The 20,227-nt window shown below is 40.5% G+C and overlaps 1 protein-coding gene across 2 annotated transcripts in view; it reads right to left on the bottom strand.

The window, feature by feature from the left end:
• Positions 1-20,227, bottom strand: part of LOC117264504 (amine sulfotransferase-like) — a 60,966-nt gene that overhangs the window by 26,026 nt on the left and 14,713 nt on the right. Inside the window, exon 7 of one of the 2 annotated variants that reach the window (XM_033638497.2) lies at positions 7,333-10,088. The exons of the other annotated variant lie outside the window; for it this stretch is intronic. Coding sequence (XP_033494388.2) covers positions 9,964-10,088 — 125 coding nt within the window. The 3' untranslated portion in view covers positions 7,333-9,963. Of the gene's footprint in view, positions 1-7,332; positions 10,089-20,227 lie in introns of those variants that run through there. 2 annotated transcript variants of the gene reach the window in all.

Below are 20,227 nucleotides of genomic sequence, written 5' to 3'. Positions count from 1 at the left end.
CATTTGACACAATTGACCATCAAATTCTGCTACAAAGACTGGAACATTTAATTGGCCTTAAAGGTTCTGCACTATCCATCCATCCATTTTCATAACTGCTTATCCTCTTGAGGGTCACTGGGGGGCTGGAGCCTATCCTAACTGACATTGGGCGAGAGGCAAGAAAGACAACCAGTCACGCTCGCATTCACACCTACGGACAATGTAAAGTCACCAATTAACTTATCCCCAACCTGCATGTCTTTGGACTGTGGGAGGAAGTCGGAGTACCTGGAGAAAAACCATGCTGACACGGGGAGAACATGCAAACTCCACACAGAAAGGCTCGAACCACGAGCCCTCTTGCTGTGAGGTGACAGTGCTAACCACTTCACCACCATGCCGGGTCTGCACTGAGCTGGTTTAAATCTTATTTATCCGATCAATTTCAGTTTGTTCACATTCATGATGAATCATCTTTACATACTAAAGTTTGTGTTGGAGATCCACAAGGTTCTGTGCTCAGACCAGTTCTATTCACTTTATATATGTTTCCCTTATGTAACATCATTAGAAATCACTCTGTAAATTTCCATTGTTATGTGGATGATACACAGGTGTATTTATCAATAAAGCCAGAAGAAACATCAATTAACTAAACTTCATAACTGCCTTAAAGACATAAAAACCTGGATGAGATCCAATGTCCTGTCCCTTAAATTCAGACAAAACTGAAGTTATTGTTCTTGTCCCCAAGCAACTCAGAGACTCTCTATCTGATGGTATAGTTTCTCTGGATGGCATTGCTCTGGCCCCTAGCACTACCGTAAGAAACCTTGGAGTAATATTTGATCAAGATTTGTCTTTTAACTCCCATTTAGAACAAACCTCATGGACTGCGTTTTTTCATCTGCGTAATATTGCAAAAATTAGGCCTATCCTGTCCCAGAAAGATGCAGAAAAATTGGTCCACGCATTTGTTACCTCTAGGCTGGATTACTGTAATTCCCTATTATCAGGTTGCTCTAATATGTCTTTGAAAACTCTCCAGCTAATCCAGAACATGGCAGCACGTATACTAACAGGAACTAAGAAACGAGATCATATTTCTCCTGTTTTAGCTTCTCTGCACTGGCTCCCTGTAAAATCCAGAATTTAATTTAAAATCCTACTCCTAACTTACAAAGCTCTAAATGGTCAGACTCTGTCATATCTTAGAGAGCTCATAGTGCCATATTATCCCACCAGAACACTGCGCTCTGAGAATGCAGGGTTACTCGTGGTTCCTAAAGTCTCCAAAAGTAGATCAGGAGCCAGAGCCTTCAGCTATCAGGCTCCTCTTCTGTGGAATCATCTTCCTGTTGCGGTCTGGGAGGCAGACACCGTCTCCACATTTAAGACTAGACTTAAGACTTTCCTTTTTGATAAAGCTCATAGTCAGGGCTGGCTCAGACTTGTTAACTCACTTGCTAACTCGGCTCTACTGCATGTCACTAACTTGACTCCTTCTCCGGAGCCTTTGTGCTCCACCGTCTGGCAGGTTACCTCATATCGCAGCTATGCCAGGATGGTGTGACGTGGTTATGCTGCTGCCGTGGTCCTGCCTGATGCCTACTACTGCTGCTGTTATCATTAGTCATACTTCTACTGTTATTATACACTGTAGGGGAAATACCTCTTTAAGAATATTTGCACTCATAATAAAATTTTGGGGCACCACCCTCCTAATGAGGGAAGCGACTAATCAAATTAATAACTCCGTAAGTCACTTATTAATTCATCAGCACACTTATCAATAATGAATCAATCTCAATATCTGGGTTATGAATTCTCTATACAGTGATCTCAGCTCCTGTCCAAAAGATATATACACAGACAACGACTTGGCGATAAATGAAGATTTATTTAAGCTAAATATGTAACAACTGAATAAATGAATAGCAAATGATAATTATATGACACAACACAAAATCAACAGTATATAAATAGAATGAAATGAGAGGTAACACTTGTGTGAGTTATTAAATTTGGCAATAGTGGGACAGAGTATGTTAAGATATATATATATATATATATATATATATATATATATATATATATATATATATATATATATATATATAAATATATATATATCTATTGGGAACGCAGGGATGTGCAAAACCATTCACCTAATGAAACCTAAATTAAAATCAGGATAATTAACTAAGCCTCCTGCTCGACCTCTCTCTTCACCGTACAGCGGCTCACTCAAGTCATGGAAGTTCTTTGCCTACTTTTTAGCAGCGGGGATCAAAGGCAAAACTCCTCTTGGGGCCCCGGACTGTTACTTCGCAGCTCCCGGACTTTCCAGCAGAATGATGCCAGCTGTCTCACAGCAGTGTGGGAGCGGTTGAGTCTGCAATGTCCCGTGGGTGCCCCAGGTTGGTTGCCTTACGCTGCAGAAAGCCTTTGGGCTTGGCACAAGAACCACTGTGGCAAGTGGCTGGCAGCAGCTGGTTCCGATGAATCTGGGGCGAAGAGCTCGGTCGGCAGGTGCTGGTCTACTTCGTTGTGATTACTCGCTAATAATAATGGTGAAAACAATATCGTTGGCCGTTCGATATTGTTGCCAAAGTTATTATTAAAGTGCAAAAATGTTGAAAACACTGGAGATAAAAGAAAACTGGATCAGCAAAATTTAAAAGTTTAAAATAACTTTGATCGTGAGCACAAAAGAGTTACGCAGGAGCAAGTAGATAAAGTCAAAAACTAAAGAGCGTAAGCAAACATAAAAGCAAGAGACCAAAAATGAAGAAGAGCGCAACACGAGAGTATACAAAAAGCGGAAATTACAGAAGGACGGAAAATACAAGAAGCAAGAGAGTCACTAGGTCAACAAGAGGAATAAAACAAGAGGAATCACAAGAGCGTAATAAGCAAGAGAGCGAGCCGCACCGAGCACCTTCCTCTTTGTCTGGCCAAAGTGGGCGGATTTGATAAGGCGGCCTCTCTCTAGTTAAAAAAATAGACTAATCATGTTATTTTGGAGGAACTTAATGCCTTTCTTATATGAGGTCTAATACTTTGACATGTTACGTGTGATGGACACATACTCTTCCCATTATGGTCAAAATTGATTCTTAACACCCAATTAAAAGTACAAACCAACATTAAATCAAAATACAATTATTATGCCGCGGTATCAACTAGGCTACTTCAAATACACACACCCTAGACTAACCTAGAGTTGCAATATATAATGGAAAAACAAAATGAAAAAAGGACATATTCATACAAACAAGTTGATTAATAATCCCCAATTATATCTTAATTCGAATTATAAAGTTAACTTCCTTACGGGAACTTTTCTTAACTCCGCCACAAGATGGCAGTATGGCTCCATGTTAGACGAGGGGTTAATAGTTGAAATTGATATTGAATTTTACAACTTATCAATCTTTTGTTTTACAGGGTTAAAGCAAAGTATCATTCAGATAGAATGCATGATTATGCACGTGTACAAGTTTAGGACATAGAAAAGCAACCAACAAAGAGGAAATGAATGTATAATTTCACTTCCAACAGACATTTCAATTTTGTCACACAGAAACATTTGGCAAGAGAGGGGATGGCGTGATCCTCCGGGGTGACAGGAAGGGACTGGATGTGGTGGAGAAAAGAAGCATTGTCTTAGGGCCTGTTTAGATGACAACGGTTTCTCTAAAAACAGAAAAGTCTGTCATTTGCGTTTTAAAAAACTTCTGCGTTTATATGACGATGTTATTGAAACGGCCCCCGTTCACACAGAGCCTCAAAATCTACTGGAAACGCTGTAGTATGCACGCCAGGCCAATGGGTGGCAGTGTAAATTTGCAAAGCAACACCACGGCATGATGTCATGCGCCTGCGCTGAAGCGCCTTCCTCTACAACGCTGTGATTACAAACCAAAACAAAGAAGACCCAATGGCAAAAGCATGCACAGATAACTTTGTCTGGATGGACGACGAGGTGGAGTTGCTACAGTAACAGATCTACACTTCACTTCAAATCAACAGGGTGAGGAGCACAAACAGATCTCGGCATTGTTGTTGTGATGGTCGGCATGCCTAGTGACTGGAACGGTAATGCGCATGTGCGAAAAGTCTCCGTTTTCAGAGGAACTGCATATTGCAAGTTTACATGACAATGGAGACGCTGCCGTTTCCAAAAAGTTGCACTCTGGAACCCGTTTTCAAAATGTTGCATTTTCAGGCACCCAAAACGCCGCTGTCGTGTAAACGATCGGCCAAAACGCAACTAAAGTTTACCGTTCTCAGTTTGTCGTCGCATAAACGGGGCCTTAAGATCCTTGCAGGACTGTTAATCAAGGCGCATTGCCTCAGGGTGGAGGAGGGGACCCTTTTATAAGTTAATGACTTAAAAAGCATTTGAAGTACCTAAATGAACCCTTTACCCCCCCTTTTTGGCGCCCAGATGTCTGGAGGACACATCATCGGAGTAAGCTCGGGGGCAGGGTAATAAACATTTGACCCTCGCTTGTGGCCTTCTCATTGTCTTATTTACTTGTAGTCCAGAATCTGGAGAGTTGAGGAAGGTGGTATGCTCCTACAACACATATGATTATTGTCACATACATATACTATCATATATTAATATATATTTACAACATATTGTACCTCAATAGTCATAATTATTCTTATAATATTATTACTTAAATTAATGTTGTTGTGAGCTACTGTCATTACTGTCTGTCCTGCATCTCTCTCTGGCTCTGTCTCTCATTATGTATCATTTTGTCATTAAGAATTACTATGAATTTATTATGTTGACCTGTTCTGCACAAAAGTTACAGTTACATGTCACTACATTAGTCAGCCATAGAGCAAAATAATGATGATTCACAAGTGCACTGATGACCACAGTATAAACAGTGCACATGGTTTATTACAGAGAAGTCAGTATACGTAAGGATGAAAGACACCACAGACAAAGAACAAAATAAGACAAACTAAATATCTCAACACAAACAGTGATCGAAGTTCTTCTGAATAAAATACAGTATGATTATATAAAAATATATAGCATAGAATAATTAAACAGGACCAAGTAATCAGTGCCACATAAGGTTTGTGCAGAGATGCACACTGAAGATGTTCGAGGCAATCATGAACAACCCAGATCATCCACTCCACAACACCTTGATGGACCAAAAAAACTGTGGTGGAGGGCTCCTCTCTCTTCGATGCAGGACAGAGAGATACAGAAGATCCTATATACCAACAGCCATCAGGCTTTATAATTCTTTGACATATAATAGATGAGCTGACAGATAATTGAATTTCCCCTTGGGGATGAATAAAGTTATTCTTATTCTTCTTAATAGTGCTTGACAGTTTGATTTCACACAGCATTGTCTATCTGGGTACAGCCTTCATCTTACTGCACTTCACAGGGTCAGATCAGTTACTGGGATAATCTTAATCATTCCCATATTATACTGATACATAACATCATGTTTCAGATGAATTTGTACAAACACTTTTATGTGTTTATCATGAATATATCAAAGAAATCATTACTATTCTTCAACACTGTACATGATTACACAGTGTTAATGAATGTTTCATGAGAACTGTTAAGTTAAGAGCAATGAGTTGCAGAAGTCATTGTTTTGCAAGTCAACAGAAAGTTTCATCCAGTCAACACCCAGTCCTAAACAACGTACTATGCATTCTTTACAAAATATAGATAGATTATTTAAAGGAATATTTAACCCATACAATGAGCATTGGTATATCAATTAGTCATGGTGTGTTGTGTTGAATTTGTGAAGTAAAACTTTATGTTTCTCTGATGCCTCCACGGAAAATGGCGAACACATTGTTTTAATGGGATCACGTTTATCAACAGCAAAACTCTGTTTACAAACTTGCACAATAATCCAAGTCTCACTGATCCAGATATGATTAATATTTCCCAAACACATATTTTTTTTGCTGAAATGTTTTTAGCAAAAATGCATGTATTAGGGAAGTGCTGAGCATAGAACTGGATCAATGAAACTTGGATTATACTGCACGAGTTGTGTGAGTTTTTAAATTAATGTTTTGATAGAGTTTTGCTGTGGCAAAACCAAGCAGCAACCTCCGAGGCTGATAAATTAAGTTAATGCCGAAGTGTGAAAAACTGCAGCTGGCTCCAAACAGAGTTAATCCTCATAGACCATATTAAAATTCATAATTTAACAGTAGAAATAAATATGTTTACATTCTGGTACAAAAAGTGTTGGTCTCTATAGCCAATTTAAACATACATGACAACTATACAAGAGTAAATTTTTATGTAATTCACCCATTTACATTTTATTAAGGCTCAAATTTGCGCATTTTTAATGGAAGGGCCGCATGATTGACAGGCTGTCTGTGAGGCGTCGCTACAGTCTATGTGTCAGATCCACACCTCGCTCCTCCACAGCTCCACAGGCCAAGATGCCGAACTCAGGGCTTCAAAATGGGAGTCCACAGACCAATCGGTAATGTAATGGTAGCTACGTCCATTATTTATACAGTCAATGTGTTAAATGTGGTTCAATGAATAAATCAATGTTTGCTGTTTGCATGCATGCTTGAAATCTGTTTTCTTCACAAATTCAAGGCAACACCACATGGCTTAATGATTTACAAATGGCCTTTTTGTGGGGGAAGTATTCCTTTAAATAGCGTAACAAAGTATACTGAATTTACAGAAATAAACAAAAATCTCTATTTACAGTAATTCTTATATCTAAACTTTGTAACATTTCAAATCAATGGTATGTTACTCCCTTGACACAGTTTCAATCACCTGTCATTTACTGAATGTTTCTCATGTTGCAGTCTGAATTTGTCTGAGTCTGTCTGCTGGTTGAAAAAGTCATTAGCCAGTAGATTCAAAGTTTGGGATGCATGATATTGGATTTGTTTGCCAACATGCTGATATGTAATAACTCATTAAAACCAATAACCGATACTGACATTGATATATCCACTTTTTTCCCTCTCTTCTGCAGCGGAAGTCTCTTCTGCAGTGGAATTAACATCATGTTATGCATACTCTTATTGTGATGACCCACCAGCAGATGGAGATTTTATTATTATTTTATTCCTTACTTGAGTCTCACACAAGTCCATGTCATTCGGGAATTGGGAATTGACATAAACAGCGAGTGTGGTCAACATTCTAACAGCATTTCTGCTGACCCCTCACATGTTCTTAAAGGAATACTCGATGCCGCTCGACGATTTGGGAATTATGCCCTTTCTCTATCATTTTCATATTGATACAACATGATCGATATCTTTTTTGTGTCTGTACATCCAGTGGCTGGGTCTCAGCAGTTAGCATGGCGCTTATAGGGGTCAGTACGTCTTGCGCTGTGATCCGCGGAGGGATACACCAGTGAGCAGGCACAGGCACAGACGTAGCTTGTAAACAAAACTCAGCTGTTTATTTAGCCTAACGATATCTCTGGACTATAGTAGCTGCAATGGATGACTTTGAACGCGATTTTGAAGAGTTTCTTGTAGCCGACACAGACCCAGAGCCATACCTGTTTGAGCCGCCTACAAGTGCCATGCTAACCGCTGAGACCCAGCCACTGGATGTACAGACACAAAAAAGATATCCATCATGTTGTCTCAATATGAAAATGATAGAGAAAGGGCATAACTCCCAAATCGTTGGAGTATTCTTTTATGTGAAAATACACAGTGAAGACATAACATAATCCTAACACAGCAAAGCTGTTACCTGCAGCCTTCGCTTGCAAACGCTATTAACGTTAGGTCAGTCCAAGTAATTAGTGGAAACATGCTAACATGCTAACATTACACACAAATTAGTAGTAAAGTAAGACCTGTTCATAAATGTTCTGGTGTAGCTCTGAATTTCTTATAAACTGAGGACAACTGCCTGCTGTATATTTGTGTTCATGGTCACAGTCACAGATAATTTTACATGATGCTCCTTCATTTTCCGCCATGACATCAAAAGTACAACCAAGTCCTCATAGATACATCTCTGGTAAAACTGTTAGGTGTTGTGTTCAGCAATGCTCGCTGCATACTGCTTACTCGAAGAACACTGTAAACACGGCTCCTTCTTCTGTGGTTTAATCACTGTGGGCCGCTGCGGGCGAGCAGAATCACTTCCGCCTCGGGTTCCATATTCTGGTTTGCTGACTTCCGCTGTGTGTCCGACCCGAGCGAGGCTACGCTAAATAGCCATATAGAGAAAGGCTTTTTTGTTGCTGTTGGGTTCAAATAAATATGCAGATCTTCAAGGGGGGTGATACGAACTAGGGGCAGTTTTATTAATGGTAAAAAGTTCAGCACAGCTGCTTTAAACATTAATTTGAAAAACGAGAGTCCTTTGTAGTCATTTTAGAAGAAGTTTGATAAATGGAACTATAGTGTGTTTACGCCCTGCGCAGAGGGATACACCAGTGATCAACAGCGTAGAACAGAGTAATGTGTGTGCAAAGCTGTATGAAAGCTTTGTTAAACATCATTTTAGTGTAACTTTATTATTATTTTTCGCTGTGAAAACATTGGACTGCTGATAAGTGCTCGGTCTTGTCGGAAAGCTGCGGTTCCGCTGTTTTACATGATATGAGTCCATAGAGAGTAGGTGTGAATTTGGATGCACTATGCGTCGTTCGGGCGCCCTCTATAGGGCACACGCATAACATCCGCAGCGCAGCTAGCTGAGATACGATATAAAAATATCTTTGCATGCGTGCCCTCGCCCACAGTATTTTAATCGATATGCGTAAAACCAAAGGTAAAACTAAATGTTGAAATAGCAGTAATACCACATTCATTCAAAAAATGATACAAGGGATGGAAAGGGGGAATGGCAGTTTTAAAAGGGGAATGATTTTGATCGTTTTTATTTCAAGGGGGATGCCATCCCCCCTCATCCCCCCTCAGCTCGAGTACTGCCCGCAGCTACACCACCAATCCTCCCCTGACCTCCGTCTCCCCTCGGCCCCTTGCTGTTCCGCTGCCTCGGAGGATTCAGCCTCTCTTCTCGCCCGCTCAGCATCCAACACTTGGAGTTCCTCATCGGTATACTCCGACTCAAACAGGTATGGCTCTGGATCTGTGTCCGCTACAAGAAACTCTTCAAAATTGCGTTCAAAGTCGTCCATTGCAGCTACTATAGTCTGGAGATATCGTTAGGCTAAATAAACAACTGAGTTTTGCTTACAGGCTACATTTGTGCCTGTGCCTGCTCACTGTAATTTTGCTCTGTATCCCTCCGCGGATCACAGTGCAGGATGTAAACACACTATAGTTCCGTGTATCAAACTTCTTCTAAAATGACTAAAAAGGACTCTCGTTTTTCGAATTAATGTCTAAACACGTTTATTTTAAATGCACGTGTAGAAATACCAGCTTCAGGGTTTCTGTAACGTTTATTTGTTCACTTTTACCGTAGGCTACTGACCCCCTATAGACTTCAATTGTATTCGCTAAGCTAAGCCACAATGTTAACCGCTGAGACCCAGGCACTGGACATGCAGACACAAAAAAAGATATCCATCATGTTGTCTCACTATGAAAATGATAGAGAAACGGCATAACTCCCAAATCGTCGGAGTATTCCTTTAAGGGAGATTATCAACTTCTGCCCTCCAACAAGCCATTCAGAGTTCCTCCATTTAAAAACAACAGGCTGAAAATTTCATTTATGAGGAATTACCTGAGACATGAAGCTGTAACTTTTCTGCAGATTGACATTAACTGTATTTCATATGACCAGAAGACAACAAGCTAATTTGAGGTCACAACATATCTATTGGATGATCATAAGAAAATAACATGTACAAAGACACTGGTATGACAATAGTAAAGAGAAGCTGACATGAACTAAATTTTTTCTTTCTGTATAGCATAGTGATTATGAGGTTGTTACTGTGACTGTCTTTTTCGTCTTTTAGTCATGAAACCAACATCTGATCACTCAATGTCCCTTATGTCCCAGATAAAATGCAGAGGAAAATGGTCCATTTCTTTGAGGAAGACCTCATCAAACCTCTCATTTTGGGCCACAGTGAAGTGATTCTTCCAGTCTCCGATGGTGCCTTATATTCACAGCACATGAAAAGAGAAGGAACAGGTTGTATCATGAATCACTGGTGTGGATATTCAGTGCATTCCAGCAGTTTTCTGGAGTGAAGTACTTTATTTTCAAGTTGTTCCCTCTTACTACTTAATCCATCTTGTCTGCATCTGCTTGTGTCCAAAATGTTGGTCAGTAAAATGAGATAAATACATTCTGGTTCTATACAGTCTGTATGAATACTATACTGTATACACTGTGTAGTATAATTGAGTATACCTGCAATTTATGACAGCGCTAACACAACAATTATATGACTGTCCAAATATTTAGGGACTGCACTGTATGTATATCAATTTATATGATGGGGACAGAAATGCATGTAAGACACCACCAGATTTCTAACAAATTGCCCCCAACATAACAAGCCAATAAGTCCTGCAATATTGTTGAAAACTCAAAAGTATCGATTCTGGGGTTCAAGCCAGTGTGGACTGTTAAAAGTTGAAAACTGCTAAGGATCAAGACCTTTGGCCGTTTATAACTCCTGCATTAAAGAAAACGAACAAGTTGTTTGATGATCAGACAGAGGCACAGTTATTTCCATCCAAATCCATGCCGAGAGACGCCCTTCTTTGATAACATTGTCGCCCCATTTTGGACAATTGAATTAACATTTTAAATGCTTCAATATTTTAATATAATGAAGAAATATACATTTGATTAAAAATGAGATGAAATAGAAAATGTTGTGCATACAGTACAAAATTACTACAAGATATTGAATATCACTGTGGGCTTAACCATTAAATTCATCTGGACACCATTTGAAACGTGACATCTAGTATCAAAAGAATGTCTGTGTCCATTTTGGTTGCATTTGATTGAAGACTTGTTGAGATATAGATAGGCATATAACGATATATCGAATTTCACGGTGTTGCGATAAATAAATTCTCGATACCGTCGTGGGAATGCCACTTTAGTTACAGTGCCCTCCAAAAGTATTGGAACAGTGAGGCCAATTCCTTTATTTTTGTTGTAGTCTGAAAATATTTGAGTTTGACATCAAAAGATGAATATGGGACAAGAGATCAACATTTCAGCTTTTATTTCCAGGTATTTACATCTGGATCTGATACACAACTTAGAAGATAGCACCTTTTGTTTGAACCCACCCATTTTTCATGAGAGCAAAAGTATTGGGACATGTGACTGACAGGTGTGTTTTGTTGCCCAGGTGTCTCCCAATTACATTGATTATTCAAACAATAAATAGCACTGAATGTCTGAGCTCAGTTTCAGATTGGGTACGATAGGTTTTGCCTGTGCAGACTGTATTTAGAGGTGGAACCAACATGAAAACCAGAGAGCTGTCTATGGGTGAAAAAGAAGCAATTGTGAATCTGAGAGAAGATGGACAATCAATCAGAGCCATTGCACAAACATTGGCCATAGCCAGTACAACCATTTGGAATGTCCTGAAGAAGAAAAAAAACACTGGGGTACTAAGCAACAGACGTCGAACAGGTAGACCAAGGAAAACATCAGCAGTTGATGACAGAAACATTGTGAGAGCTGTAAAGAAAGACCCTAAAACAACTGTTAGTGACATCAGCAACAACCTCCAGAGGGCAGGAGTGAAGGTATCACAATCTACTGTTCGCAGAAGACTTCATGAACAAAAGTACAGAGGCTACACCAGAAGATGCAAACCACTCATTAGCAAGAAGAATAGAAAGGCCAGGCTGGAATTTGCCAAAAGGTACAGAGATGAGCCTCAAAAATTCTGGGAAAAAGTTTTATGGACTGATGAGACAAAGATTAACTTTTTCCAAAGTGATGGAAAGGCAAAAGTTTAGAGAAAGAAAGGATCTGCTCATGATCCCAAACATACAAGCTCATCTGTGAAACACGGTGGAGGTAATGTCATGGCTTGGGCTTGCATGGCTTCTTCTGGGACGGGCTCTTTCATCTTCATTGATGATGTAACATGATGGCAGCAGCAAAATGAACTCAGAAGTCTACAGAAACATTTTGTCTGCTAATTTAAAGAAAGGTGCAACCACACTGATTGGGAAATCCTTCATCATGCAGCAAGATAACGACCCAAAACACACTGCCAAAACAACAAAGGAGTTCATCAGGGGAAAGAAGTGGAAGGTTTTAGACTGGCCAAGTCAGTCTCCAGACTTAAACCCAGTAGAGCATGCATTTTACCTGCTGAAGAGGAGACTGAAGGGAGTAACCCCCCAAAACAAACAACAACTGAAAGAGGCTGCGGTGAAAGCCTGGAAAAGCATCACAAAATAAGAATGCAAAAGTTTGGTGATGTCAATGGGTCACAGGCTTGATGCAGTTATTGAAAGCAAAGGATTTGCAACTAAATATTTAGTCTCATTCACTTTAATCTATTTTAAGTTTATATGTTCCAATACTTTTGCTCACCTAAAAATTTTGTGTTCCATTACAAATAATGCTATCTTCTAAGTTGTGTATCAGATCCAGATGTAAATACCTGGAAATAAAAGCTGAAATGTTGATCTCTTGTCTCATATTCATCTTTTGATGTCAAACCCAAATATTTTCAGTCTACAACAAAAGTAAACGAATTGGACTCACTGTTCCAATACTTTTGGAGGGCACTGTATATAGCTGCGTTCTCCTACAGAGCCGGTAATATGACTGTGCGACTACATTCTCCATAATCCTTTGCATGCAACTGCACGCGCAGGTGAGAGCAGACTCGTGCAGCTCAGCCTCTCAGCCTCGACTCTCTGACCAGTGCGTGATCAGAGGAAACGAGACAAGTGAACAGAAATGCTAGAATGGCGAATAAAGTAAGGAGATTGATTGTACTTCTCCGTGGATTTTCTCCGCGACCGTTCGTCATAGCGAGAAGCTACGCATATCACGTGAAACAGCGGAACATCCCTAGATACATCCCTAGATATAGATGTTAATTAATTTAGCATATTCTTAAAAATACAGAGTGACAGACTTCTGAATTGAGTATCGGTTGCAGTGAGGCAAACTTTTGTCACAATACAGTAGGGATGTAACGATACCAGAAACTCAGGATACGATATTATTACGATTAAGAGTCCACGATACGATACATTATCACAATATCTATTACTGCTAGGCAGGTAGACATTAAAGCCATAACAAAGTCATATCAATTAAAACTATAGTGACAGAATATGAAAATGGAAACATTCAGTATTTTTTAACCTACTCTGAACAAAAGTAGTGTAGTACTATTTCTAGAGTCATCTGAATGACATCAAATAATGAGGATAGAGTCGTCTTAATATTCATCAAATATACAGAACTTAGAACAATCAGACCCTGCAACAACAACAAAATTAACAAATTACAAATAATGTAAACTCAAAAACACACAATCCCTCACTCACAGATACACAGAGAGACAGGGAGAGAGGGGGAGAGAGAGAGAGAGAGAGAGAGAGAGAGAGAGAGAGAGAGAGAGAGAGAGAGAGGTGGGTAGAGATGTGTGTAAAAGAAAACCAAAATAAATAAAGCCCAGCCATTTCCCTGGAAGTCACAGAAAAACTCAAAAACACACATTCACTCAGTTTGTTCACGCCAGGTTGACAATCTTGACATCAAGGAGACCCTAACACTTTCTCAGAACAGGAGATGAGGAGAGGAAAGCTCTGGTCCTCCTCTGGTCATTTACGAGTAATCCATCCAAGAGTAATGTGTGTACAAAGCTGTATGAAAGCTCTGTTATACATAATTTTAGTGTAACTTTATCATTTTTTTTCGCTGTGAAAACATTGGACTACCGACAAGTGCTTGGTCTTGTCGGAAAGCTACGATTCTGCTGTTTCACGTAATATGCGTGGATTATCGCTATGACGAACGATCAAAAATCCACAGAGAAGTACAATCAATCTCCTTACTTTATTCGCCATTCTAGCATTTCTGTTCACTTGTCTCGTTTCCTCTGATCACACAGAGTCGAGGCTGAGCTGCACGAGTCTGCTCTCACCTGCGCATGCAGTGGCATGCAAAGGATTATGGGGAATGTAGTCGCACAGTCATATTACCGGCTCTGTAGGAGAATGCAGCTATATAACTACCGTGGCATTCCCATGACGGTATCGAGAATTTATTTTATCGCGACACCGCGAAATTCGATATATCGTTACATGCCTACAATACAGTGGATGTGGTGAATAACTTAAAGCTCTGTAGAGCGTACTGGTGATTGCTAATGTTTTTTTTTAATTATGGAATGTGAAATGTTTTGAAATTTAGATTTACTGCAGTAAGCCACACCCTTCTTAAGCAATCATTACCAAATTATAGGCATTGACTGAGTCATAACTCTAGATAGCACAAACCGAATTTTGTTTGAATCCCTGTAGCTGATTATGATATAACCTTTGCACATTTATGGCACGCTCACGTGACAGAATATCCCAAGGCTGGTTACTGAAGGTCTGACAGAGCATTCGCAAATGTGTACCAAGTTTGGTTACAATCGTTTGAGCCATTTTTGATTTATGAGTTTTTCTGTAAAATTGAACTTAAAGACAGATGTTTTCAAAATGTATAATTTCAAAACGGATTCATGTACCATAATTTCTTTGATAACTTAGATCAGTGATATCTATAGATGATCCTGCCAAGGTTTTGGGACGTTTGGACTAACGGTCTGGGACAAGTTTGCAAAAGTATGATTTAGAGAAAATTGAGAAAGAAGTCTTAAAATTTGTCATTTTTAGAGCATCTAAGTAAAGATGCAGATAAATTGAGATTAAAATGGTGATAGAACTTTGATTCCAAGACAAGCCGTACTCGAGATAATTGCAAAAACATGAACTTGATTGTTACAGCGTCACCTTGTGGTCAACAGTTGTCATTTTTTGTGCTTCAGAAGTGGGTGGAATTTGCAACCTATCTGCCAATTTTGGTGAGTTTTTGTCATATGCTTGTTAATTCATTCACAAAGCTCAGTTTCTTCGATCAATGGGGCTGTCATATTAGTGAAGAGTGTCAGACTGAATTTACAAACACACCATGTCAGGTCACTCACTCTCCGGGACCGCAAGTGTTACTTGAATAAGTAAACACTGACCAACAGGACCAGACTGGCTGACCCATATGCTCTCACCCAGTAGATGGATGATTTAACAGGATTGAAGAAGGTGGGATGGCTGGCTTTGTGGTTGATTACTGTACCAATCTTACAAAAGAGGACAACACTTGAATGGTTAGGCTACCTCTGTTTTGTTTTGTTATTGAAGCTTAGCTAATGCACTAAAAAGTTAGCGTTACAGAGAAATCTAATATTCCTCTTAATACCTCCCCAATTTCTGATTAGGTGGACAAGATACCCCTTAATACACACAATACCTTAATAGATACCATGGTGCAGAAGGCAGAAATACCAGGTTTTGCAGGGTGTTTAGAGCATACTAGCATGATCTGGCACCAGATTCAGGTAGCTAAAATTAAGAAAAGAGACCTGTATGTAATATTTTTAGATCTTGCAAATACGTTCGGTTCAGTACCACATAGCCTCATTTGGAGTGTGTTTGACTGCATATTTTCAGGATATTAGGTTGTTGGCAGAGGCTAGAAATAGGTATTATGACAGGGTGTACAATTTCTCTATTACCATTTACTATGGCGATGGAAGTAATCATCAGGGATTCCAAGTAAGTGGGGAGAGACGGCAGAATGGAGAGCATCTTCCACCAATTAAGGCTTACATGGATGACATGACACTGGTGACCACAACAATGCCATGTACAAAGAGGCTACAAGAGAGGGTAAATAAGGACCTCACTTGGCCTCACAGCCTAGTAAGTTTAGAAGCATCTCAACACGTAGAGGGAAGTTAAGTGATAGGAAGTTTGTCATAGATGATGAGTAAATCCCAACAATTAGGGAAAAGTCAGTAAAGAGCTTTGGTAGGTGGTACAGTGTGGAGTTGAATGATGAGGAACAGGTGGTGAAATTCAGAAAGGATGTGGCTAAAGGACTGGATAGAATAGATAAATCACAACTTCCAAGAAAGTTGAAGTTGTGGTGTTTGCAATTTGGGCTATATCCTAGGTTAATGGGGCCACTGTCAATTTATGAAATTCCAATATCCGTTGTGGAGAGAATGGAAAGGTTGGTTAGCTCCTATGTTAGGAAGTGGTTGGACGCTCCTAGGTGTCTAAGTAGTGTTGCATTGTATGGAAAAGGGATACTTCAGCTGCCAGTATCTAGTTTAACAGAGGCGTTTAAATGTACCAAGGTCAGGACAGAGCTGTTGTTATCTGGGAGTAAGGTTCCAAATGTGGTTCCAAATCCAACCAAGGGGAGGAAAGTGAACCCAAGGTCGACAGTTCAGGAGGCAGAGGCAGCTCTTAGGCATACAGAGATTGTAGGTAATGTTCAGTTTGGCTGTGGAGGCCTGGGGCTTGGCTCAGGCAAACTGGTATGGAATAAAGCAGGTCCCAAAGATAAAAGAAAGCTGGTTGTGGAACAGATACCTAGACAGGAGGAGATATTAAGGGGTGCAAAGGTAGTGGCTCAGACTAAACAGGGACAGTGGTTGAATTGGGAAAGTGTAGAGAAGAGGAAGCCTAGATGGAGGGACCCGTGGAATATGGAGGAGAATCGTATTAGATTCCTGGTAGGGGCTACATATGATGTGTTACCAACCCCCCAGAATCTAAAATTGTGGGAAAATGGGGCCCATCATGCCCATTGTGTTCAGGTAATGCAACCTTAAAGCATATTTTGTTAGGCTGTAAAGTTTACTTGTCACTAGGCCAGTATACATGGCGACATAACCAGGTGTTGAAAAGCTTAGCTGCAGGCATTGAAGGGAAACAAAGACAGGCAATCAGAGGCCTGACATAGTGTTGTGGTCAGTGAGTCAACAGATAGTTTATTTCATTGAGCTGACAGTTCCTTGGGAAGACTCAGTGGAAGAAGCCCATGAACGAAGAAAGCTTAGGTATGCAGACTTAGGAGGAGAAACTGAGAAACAAGGGTGGAAAACTAGGATTTGTCCAGTGGAAGTGGGGTGTAGGCGATTCATAGCAAGATTGGCTGTCTCACTCCTGGGGGAACTCGGAGTGCGGGGACAGAGTTTGAGGAAGACAGTGAAGGAAATGTCAGATGAAGCAGCTAGATCTAGTCAGTGGATTTGGATGAGGAGGAATAATGTCAGTTGGGGGCTAAGGGTGGGTGATATGGAACAAAATCAATATCTCGATATCTTTACCTGGAATTTCGATTTAAGATATATATTGATATTTTCCGTAATAAATAAATGGCTGTTTTAAAAGGTGGTGGTCCTACGACAGCGGCGCCGGTATGCAGCCCGCCAGAGAATTTGATCTGGCAGCTCAGAAGGATCACATTTGAAGTAAATAAAATAAAATTTGAATAAATAAAATGTATACAAGTGAGCACATTAGCGATAGCGACCATCTCCGAGACAAAAGTTGCGGGTCAGAGGCAGCGCAATCAAATATGATAGTGACAACGAGGGGAGGGGGGGCGGTGCTCAGAAAGAGGGACAGGGAGAGGCGGGGCAGAATGCGTGTGTGTGTGTGTGTGTGTGTATGTGTGTGTGTGTGTGTGTGTGTGTGTGTGAGGGGGAGAGAGAGAGAGAGAGAGAGAGAGAGAGAGAGAGAGAGAAAGAACCGGCAGCTGCGGAGTGGAGAAACAGGCGAGACGGCGTGTAGCAACAGACCACATCGATGTAAACCATAGCGTCGCATTCCATGTCTCGTTTTAAAAAATATCGATATATCCGAAATATTGAGATATCACCCTGCCTTAATGGGGGCCAGCAGGGGGACCTACTAAGCAGGGAACATAACTCCTTGAGATCAGGTGGAGAGATCCACCAATCAGTCCACTCTGGAGAAAGTCCAGGAAGATGAAGGTTATTTAAGTGTGGGAGTGGCCTATTTGAGTCCCTTATGTTTTAGACCATGCTGCAACCCAGATGAGTGTGTTTGCTGATTCTGTTAGTTTATCTTCTCTGCCTACTTTAACTTGAGCTTATATTGGGAGTTATGTTATGTAGCATGTGAAATAGGGTATGGTGAATGTACTGAGAAAGTTAGTATCGGCACGGTCACTACTTCAAGCGTGCATAGTGCATAGAGCATAGAGTCTGGGTTTGTTGAAGGTGGCAGTGCTGTTTGGGTTGAGAAAGCCATGTGGTAATAGGTTAGGTAAAGGAGGTTGTTTTAAGGGCTCATCTTGGGGAGGTAGACTGTACAGCCTAACCTGGCGGGGGAATGTTATCATCAGAGATCACTCTGTAAACTTCCATTGTTATGCAGATGATACACAAGTATGCCTATCAATCAAGCCAGAAGAAATAAATCAATTAACTAAAGTTCAAACATGCCTTAAAGACATAAAAACCTGGATGAGCTCCAATTTCCTTATGTTAAATTCAGACAAAACTGAAGTTATTGTTCTTGGCCCAAAACACCTCAGAGACTCTCTATCTGAAGATATCGTTTCTCTGGGTGGCATTGCTCTGGCCTGTAGCGCAACAGTAAGAAACCTCAGAGTAATATTTGATCAAGATTTGTCTTTTAACTCCCATATTAAACAAACTTCAAGGTCTGTGTTCTTTTGTCTGCGTAATATTGCATAAATTAGGCCTATCTTGTCTCAAAAAGATGCAGAAAAACTGGTCCATGCATTTGTTACCTCTAGGCTGGATTACTGTAATTCCCTATTATAAGGGTTGCTCTAATATGTCTTTGAACAGTCTCTAGCTAATCCAGAACGCGGCAGCACGTGTACTGACAGGAACTAAGAAACAAGATCACATTTCCCCTGTTTTAGCTTCTCTGCACTGGCTCCCTGTAAAATCCAGAATTTAATTTAAAATCCATCTCCTCACTTACAAAGCTCTAAATGGTCAAGCTCCGTCATATCTTAGAGAGCTCATAGTGCCATATTATCCCACCAGAACACTGCGCTCTGAGAACGCAGGGTTACTCATGCTTCCTAAAGTCTCCAGAAGTAGAACATGAGCCAGAGCCTTCAGCTATCAGGCTCCTCTTATGTGGAATCATCTTCCTGTTTCGGTCCAGGAGGCAGACATCGTCTCCTAACTTACAAAGCTCTAAATGGTCAGGCTCTGTCATAACTTAGAGAGCTCATAGTGCCCTATTATCCCACCAGAACACTGCACTCTGAGAATGCAGGGTTACTCATGGTTCCTAGCCTTCAGCTATCAGGCTTGTCCTCTGTGGAACCATCTTCCTGTTTCGGTCCGAGAGGCAGACACTGTCTCCATATTTGAGAATAGACTTAAGACTTTCCTCTTTGATAAAGCTTATAGTTAGGGCTGGCTCAGGCTTGCCTTGGACCAGCCTCTAGTTAGGCTGAAAGGCCTAGTCTGCCGGGGGACCTCCTATGATACACCGAGCCCCTTCTCTCCTTCTCTCTCTCTCTTTCTCTCTACTCAGTTCATGAAAAGTTGATTCCTCTTCATTTCCTAACATTCACATCCTATTACTGCATATCGCTAACTTGGCTTTACTGCATATCACTAACTCGGCTTCTTCTCCGGAGCCCTTGTCTCCACTGTCTCGCAGGTTCCCTCGTATCGCAGCTACAACATATGCTACCACAATTACTGTTATTATTATTATAATATTATTACTAAAATTATTTTTATTGTAGCTATTGTCATTACTGTCCGCCCTGCATCACTCTGTCTCTGTCGGTCTCAATTTCGCTGTCTGTCTCTGTCTCTCTTTATGTATCATTTTGTCATATGGATCACTGTAAATTTATTATGTTGATTTGTTCTGACGACATCTATTGCTATCTATCTGTCCGTCCTGAAAAAGGGGTCCCTCCTGAGGAGCTCTTTCTGAGGTTTCAACCAATTTTTTTCACCTTTAAAGGATTTTTTTTTGGGGGGGGGGGGGGTTCCTTATCTGTTGTGAGGGTCCACGGACAGAGGGATGTCGTATGCTGTAAAGCCCTCTAAGGCAAATTGTGATTTGTGATATTGGGCTTTATAAATAACAGGGTCCCCCCAGGATTTTTCCACTCAAATTTAAGACTTTTTAAGACCTTTTTAAGACCACAACCAATGAAATTTAAGACCAACCTCGCACCTATTCTGGCATACATGTATGA

The sequence above is a fragment of the Epinephelus lanceolatus genome, chromosome 10 (assembly GCF_041903045.1).
Source record: "Epinephelus lanceolatus isolate andai-2023 chromosome 10, ASM4190304v1, whole genome shotgun sequence".
Taxonomy (NCBI): domain Eukaryota; kingdom Metazoa; phylum Chordata; class Actinopteri; order Perciformes; family Serranidae; genus Epinephelus; species Epinephelus lanceolatus.
This window is presented reverse-complemented; position numbering and strand designations above follow the sequence as displayed.